The sequence below is a fragment of the Prosopis cineraria genome, unplaced genomic scaffold (genome assembly GCF_029017545.1).
Source record: "Prosopis cineraria cultivar Desert tree isolate PC_DT_omini unplaced genomic scaffold, ASM2901754v1 PC1, whole genome shotgun sequence".
Taxonomy (NCBI): Eukaryota; Viridiplantae; Streptophyta; class Magnoliopsida; order Fabales; family Fabaceae; genus Prosopis; species Prosopis cineraria.
This window is the reverse complement of record NW_026555332.1, coordinates 28,714,828-28,722,392: the sequence shown is the minus strand read 5'-3', so window position 1 is coordinate 28,722,392 and position 7,565 is coordinate 28,714,828. Positions and strand designations below refer to the sequence as shown.

At 30.5% G+C, this 7,565-nt stretch overlaps 1 protein-coding gene across 1 annotated transcript in view; it reads right to left on the bottom strand.

The window, feature by feature from the left end:
* Positions 1-201: 201 nt before the first annotated feature.
* Positions 202-7,565, bottom strand: part of LOC129286380 (cytokinin hydroxylase-like) — a 68,033-nt gene continuing 60,669 nt past the window's right edge. The window contains exons 6-9 of the mRNA XM_054922373.1: positions 3,588-3,844; positions 3,236-3,465; positions 1,786-2,388; positions 202-633 (exon numbers count right to left, since the gene is read on the bottom strand). Coding sequence (XP_054778348.1) covers positions 202-633; positions 1,786-2,388; positions 3,236-3,465; positions 3,588-3,844 — 1,522 coding nt within the window. The remainder of the gene's footprint in view (positions 634-1,785; positions 2,389-3,235; positions 3,466-3,587; positions 3,845-7,565) is intronic.

Here is a 7,565-nt window from a genome sequence, read left to right as displayed (position 1 = left end):
ACAATAACGGTATAATTCAAAGTACTTGAATGTGTTCTTGGACAAATAAATTCACGAAACAACTTTTATTAATTTACGTAAAAATATCTAAAACATCGTATAATTATAATAAGAACAGGAATGAGTATATAATATGTAAGATTTGAAACTACACTGTTACAGCTAAATTGGAATATTAATTACTTGCTTAATGTTCACTGCTTAGTGATCAAGAGGCTCAACTGTGAGAAGAAGTCCATGAGCAGGCCTGAGAGAGAGCATAATTGAAGGAGAATGATGATAACGTGGAGAAAGCTTAAACCTAAACCTAGAAAGAAGAAGAGTTAACACAATCTTATACTCCATGAAGGACAAGTTCCTTCCCACACACATTCTTCCCCCGAACCCAAAAGGTAAGTAACCCATCTTATGGCTACATCCTCCATTAACGTCGTCTTTGAACCGCTCCGGTCTGAACTCGTTCACGGTTTCTCCCCATAGTTCCGGGTCATGGTGCATCGCCACCACATCGATCCACATGTTGGTGCCATTAGGCACTGTCAATTTGTCGACTTTAATGTCTTCTCTGGCTTGCCTTTGAACGTTTGGCGCAGGTGGGTATAATCTGAGAACCTCATTCATCACCCACTTCATCTGTAAAGTAATATGAGTTCAACACAATCGCAAGTGTGAGAAAAGGATTGAATAGTATTGTGAATACGAAATAATATTCATAGCCAATGAAAATTCAGATCAACCTATCTAATTAAACCAGTAAAATATTAAATCAGTGTCTTCTGGTTCAATGACAGATTTGGTTTCAATACCTTTTATTTTATTTTATTTTTTTGGTCAGATATTTCTAACATGTTGTGTGTTGTGTGGCTGTTCTACTAACTACGTGTTTATATTTATCAGACACTTGGCTGCGTTGTCTTGGCTATAATATTGACAAGGAAAAAAGTCAGCACCACGTACACATGTGGATGTGGCAAATAAAGGCTTGAAAAGGGGCACCGCGTTTTCTATAATTTATTATTTTCATTCCAAAAAGAATTGGCACTTTGTGGCTGAAGCTGCGCACGGGCATGCTTTATGGCGTGGACTATTCAAGTTATTATTATTTTTTATTATTTTTGTTTTGTTTATTTCGTACCTTTCATAAATAATGGTCAACTATGACTTGAACCACACAAATATGAGCCCGTCCTTACACACGTATTGGGTAGAGGTATCAATATCAATACTGTAAACAAGTCATTATATAAATATATTACGTGGCAAAATATTCTGAAACAGCATGAGACGAGCTGAATTCCAGAGTATCAAACTCTTGTCAAAATTTAGTATATCATGCTATATCATTTTAAGAGGGAAAAATTATCTCAAATTTTAGAATAAGCTATTATTCATTATTTATAAATTATTCCTAACACATTTCATCAAAAAGAAGTCTTAAACTTCATTAATTCTGTATTAAAATTTAAAAAATTTTCACTTCTACTCCCTTATAAGATGAAAAAGAATTATTTTGAATAATTTTTTTTAGAATTTAATAAAGTAAAAAGGTAAAGATGAATATAAAAAAATAGTGAAATGTATTATAAATAGAACTAAAATTAATATTCTCTGTTTGTCTTATAAATAAATAGAACGAGATAAGTATTTTTGACATTTTTAAATATGGTGAAAAATGTTTGATTACCAAGCAAAGATATTTTAATTCCTAATTAAGTGGCCATTATTAAGTTAGAAACCATACGAGAAATTAATTAAAATCAAGTGAGAGCAATTAATCTCTCGTACCTTCCTTAAACCTGCGAGCAAATTGACATCATGAAGCTCGTTATCTCCCACGACTTCTTTGATCTCATCTCTAAGTTGATTTTGCCAATCTTCATGCGTAGCCAAAAGCATCAAAGTCCAGGTTACAGCAAGTGCAGTGGTCTCATGTCCACCAAAGAAGAAAGTCTTGCACTCATCAACAAGTTCTCTCATAGTCAATTTATTCCCTTGCACCAACAAATCCAACAAATCTTGTTGATTTTCCTGAGGTTGTCTCATCGTTTTCAACTGTTTCCGAGATTCTATGATCGACAACAAGAGATTATCAATCTCCTTCCCCAGTTTCTTGGCCTCTAGGGCTTTCTCAACGTTCAAGTAATTCCCAAAAGGCACACCCACGTATCGATTAGTCTTGAAGAGAGTCATTTGAAGAACTCTTAGTTTATCAAACACTTGCTTTGCCTTCTCATGATCTCTCATACCAAAGCTCGTTCTCGCTATGATTTCTCCAGCTGTGGCTATAACTTCTCTCTCTACGTCTATTTCAGAGTTTCCAGAGTTTATTTGGGAACACCATCTTTGTATCATTTGGTTTGTGGATTCCACCATCAAGCACGTCATTGCCTGGTTTTAAATATCACCAAAAAAAAAAAACTTATTATTAGCATGCTTACGCTTATGATTAGAAGAAAAATCAGATTATGAAATTATACAGACTTAGTGGTACAATATGTGCAAATCATAAATCTGCGCGCTGCCACTATATATATGCATTGTCGGCTGATGAAGGTAATAGCTTGCTTTTCAAATCCGTAATGATTGTGCGAATGTATTTTTGGGCAAGTTGTGGAAATGATTAAGAACCAATCAAATGGGTGAAAAATTGGAGAGGAAAAAAAACTAAGCATGGAAGGTCCTAAAATAAAAATGCGTTGCAGATCTGCAATCGAAATTCAAGAATCATCGATATTGCAGATTCTTGAAGATCTTTCGAAACTTGACTAAAAGTTTGAAATCTCTACATTAATGATCTTCGAGTGTCAGCTCTACTTTCTCCCAAAATTTTCACCGACTTGGTCTTTTCTGGTTTCCTACATCATCCTCACAATTGATAACTACAAAACTAATCCCTTAAACAATCTCAGAACCCGATTAAGGGGTTCAGTAAATGTTTTTGTAGACCGGTTTCGCAAGGAACAGATCTAGAAAGTACTTAAGACACACCAATTTATTACTAAAATGTCACCGCCTCTACTCTCTAAATAGGTCTAAAAAGACAGGTTTAGATAACTATTTTTCCACTAGTCCTCAACAATGCTCACTATACACACTTCCGGATGGAACCCAGCTGGAATAATGTTCAAGAGGCCCACTTAGTCCTTATATATGTACGATGAAAAGGCCACATGTTCTAGATCACTAAAGCTTGAGAGAGAGAGAGAGAGATGGAAAGGAGGAGAGAGAGAGAGACCTTCAGGTTGAGAGGAGAGAAGGCGGGGGCAATAATATGACGATGACGAACCCAGTCGTTGCCTTCGACCATAAGAAGGCCACTTCCAAACATGGCGTCTCTGTCATTTCTGAACACACTCGGCTTTCCCCATCTCTTCGCCAAAACCTCTGTCGACATTCGCTTCAAGAATTCTGGTTCTGCTATATACAAGAACGGCTCTGTCCCCAACCAGTACACGAACACCTTCCCTGCATTATCATCATTGTTCCAACACCAACCAACCAAACACACATTCATCATCAATTCCTTTCTCAATAACATTATTAATGTATATATATATATATAGTGGAACTGTTTGTGGAAGACTTACCGTGAGAATTCTGCCATCGAGAGAAGTAAGGGAAAACGTTGGAGTGTATATCATGGCTGGGTTTTGATGATGATGATGATGATGAGTACTGAAGAGTGATAGCACTTGTGGTGTTATTCTGGTTTTTCATCTCTTTAATGTTTCCGAATGGGAAACTTGGCGTTGGCCCTCCAAATCCACATCTCTTCAGCTTGAGATGTGTCAGGACCGGCTTCACCCACCATGAAAATGCAAGTTTCAGAGCTAAACTGATAAAGCTGAACAAAACAAGACCCACAATCAACCTAAATAACTCCATATCTCTCTCTCTCTCTCTGTGTATGTGTCTGGCTTTGGATTTGTACGTATCAGTACTTACGTACGAGGCTTATAAATTCTGAGTGAAGGTTGTGATGAACCAAGTTCTGGGGGGGAAGAGTATTTATAGAAGAAGAGAAGGGTCGGAGAATGCGTGGCCGTTGACTAAGCAAAAGGGTTTGAACATTTTGGATGGCGCGAATTTTTTATTTTTCCATAATTTTTCTTCGGTCATAGATTACGCGACTTGTGACCCACATGTTGGCTGTTCTGTTGCGCTTCATTTTTGTCTTTGTTGAATTTTGCTTCTATTTTCAAAACTCTTTAAATGAGGAAAAAAAAAAATAAATTTCACATATTTCCCATGAGTTTTTTTTTTTTAAGTATACAAAATTACAAGCCTCCAATTTTGATGAAAAATTTGTGTATGTTCTTTTTTTATTATTATTATTCCATCGCTTGGTATTCTTAAAATTTAGGGTATTAACTACCTTATCTTGCCTAAACTAATATGAAAATCCTGCTATGTGATATTATTATCATCAACAACAACATCATGGATACCTTAAGAACACCTTTAGCATATTTATTTAAGAAAAATTAATCATTTAATCTCTACAGTTTTAACTTAATTGTAATTTAATTCCTGAACTTTGACTCATTATAACTCTGTATTTATAGTTTTAACTAAGTTGTAACTCAATTTCTTGAATTTTGTCTCTTACAATTTAGTCCCTATAATTTCAACCACTTAAATATTGGTCATTATATTTTTAAAAATAAAATTATAAAGATTAAAAATATTTTAAACTTTTAAAAGGGTTTAACAATTTAAAATATTAGTAATAAATTTTAACATAATTTTAATTAAAATATAGGAAAAGATATTTAAATGGTTGAAACTATGGGAAATAAATTACAAGAGTAAAAGTTTAGAAATTGAATTACAAATAAAGTCAAAATTTCAAGAATTAAGTTATAACAAATTAAAATTTAAGAATTGAGTTATAATTATATCAAAACTACAAAGATAAAATGATTATTTTTCTCTTTATTTAATAAGACTGTGTTATGAGCACAAGCTCAAAGAAGGAGCATATCTCAAAAGAGTGAAAGGCTAACATGTTGGGCAAAGAGTCCTTGAACTCATAAAACCACCCACTTGTAAGCCCCATGATGTGGAACTCATTACAGATTGTATATACAAGAATTGAGAACTCAAGACTCCAAAATAAGTTAATTAAACTCTTTCAATCAGTTAAACCAAGTGTCACTTGGTAAAATTTGTGTATATTCTAATTATAGAAATGTCATGCAAGTGAAAATTAAGAAAATTTTTTCAATTTAATTTTTTATTTTAGAAGTTTCAAAAAAAATTAAAAAAATAAAAAGGCATACATAATTCTTATAAGATTCAAGAGGCATAAATATCAATACATATTATAGAAATACTACAAAAATTAAATACTATATATTATTATGTTGTATATCTCCTGCTCATTCTATAAATCTCTATATAATATAAATTTTTTTAAAAAATACATTATTTATTAATTATAAATAATGTGACTCATTTTTTAAAAATTTATAATACTCAAGGTTAAATCAGTGTGTTTAAAAATTTAGCGAGAATTATATTGAAGTCCCACCTAAGAAAATTAATTGTTGTAAGATTCATTGATAATTAAATTAAACTGCATTGACAACACAATTAATTATTAATGTATTTTAGTTCAATTATCAATGAACTTTGTAGTAATTAATTTTTTTGTGTGAGATCTGGTTGTAATTCTCTCAAAAATTTATATGCCCCCAATCATGCAATACTACAAAGATTAGGTTAGGTTAGGTTGAATCTAGTTTGTACTTCCTCCGTTTAAAAATATAAAGCATTTTTTGAAAAGTTAAATATTAAAAAATATAAGAAATTTTTAGTTTTTCAAGATGTAATCATTATTTTTTTCAAAAGTGCCCCTATTGATAGTAATTTTATATTTACTATAGAATGTTTAATATAAGTAAATATGAAAAAATAGAGTTAATATGAAAGTAGATAACTATTTTATTGAGGGTGAAATTCGGTTAAAAATGCTTTACATTTTTTAACGGAGGGAGTATTAGTTTTTTAAAAAAAATTAAAAATTAATATGTGTGTATATATATATATATATAAGTATAAAAATACATGATTGTAAGAAGAAAAAAGGAAAAATTATAACTTGATCTCATAAAAGAGAATTTACTATTAGAAAATCCTATAAAATTCATAAAATACTCTTAAATTCTAAATCATATGCATTTATAACTTGACAAACAACATTTACATTTGGGCAACAAGCATTTGCCCATTGTCCAATTGTAAATGCACAGAATTTGAAATTTAAGAATATTTTGTAAATTTTAGGGGATCTCTTAGTAATAAATTATTTTTTGTGAGACTTAGGTGTAATTTTTTCAAGAAAAAAAGGATTGCGTTTTTTTTAATAAAATATAGGAAAGATTTATATAATTTTTTTTAAGAAAACATAACTTTGAGTCTCTACATTTTGTTTTAAATTTTTTATAGATCCCTATATTTTTATTTTTCTCTATTCTAGGCCCCAATAGTACTGCTCATTGAGGAACTTAAAACATGAAAAAAAAAAAGGTGTAAGAACATAGAACATCAATAAAAGTGTAGGAATCTATAGCAAAATTCAAGTAAAATGTAGAGACCCAAATTTTTTTTTTAGGCCAAGGGAAGATTTATACTCCCTCTGTTTAAAAATATAAAATATTTTTAATTAAATTTCACACCAATAAAGTAGTGTACTTTCAAATTAATATTATCTTTTTATATTTACTCTTATTAAATATTTTATAATAAATATAAAGTCATTATCAATAAGGACACTTTAAAAAAATAATAATTATATTTTAAAAAATTAAAATTATTTTATATTTTTTAATATCTAATTCTTTAAATAATAGGGGGAGTATAATTGAGACTATTAAATTTTTTTTAACTTTTTAAATGGTCGGACTAAAATAACGGGGACGGCACCCTTTAAGTTGTCTTTTGTTGGGAATTGCGGCTGCACGTTAAAGGGGTGTGGAATCGACCGGGCCAAATACGCTATTATTTGTGCGTTTCGGGAACTTTTAATCTTGGTTTGACCAAAACAACGTCAAAGTAAATTGGATAATTAAACAAATTGATCCTAAATGCCTAAATTATAATTCCAAAAGTATCTAAAATTTTAAAATTATTTTTTTGTGTAATGTTTCTATCAATTTTTAAAAGCAATGCTAGCTCTTTCATTAACAAAAGTTAATTTTTAATATTAGTGGATTAGAAAACGATAGAAAAATATCTCAAAAATTATTAAAAAAATGTCCAATAATATTTTCTTAGCCTTTTTAAATATTGTTTATGGGTCTTTGTCTGAAATTTTTGGACCTTTTATTGTAAAGTTTTGGTTATTTTTGTAACTTTTGATATCCTTTTCTATCATTTTATAATTAATTAATGGTCAAAATTAATTTTTATTTATGGCAGAGGCCGAATTACAAAGTTTTTAAAAATTGATAAAAAAATTTTATACACAAAATAAATTTAGAATATCAGACATTTATAGATCTATAATTTAGGAGTCAATTTGTTGCTATCAAGTAAATTTATCTGGAAAATTGAAATTACCT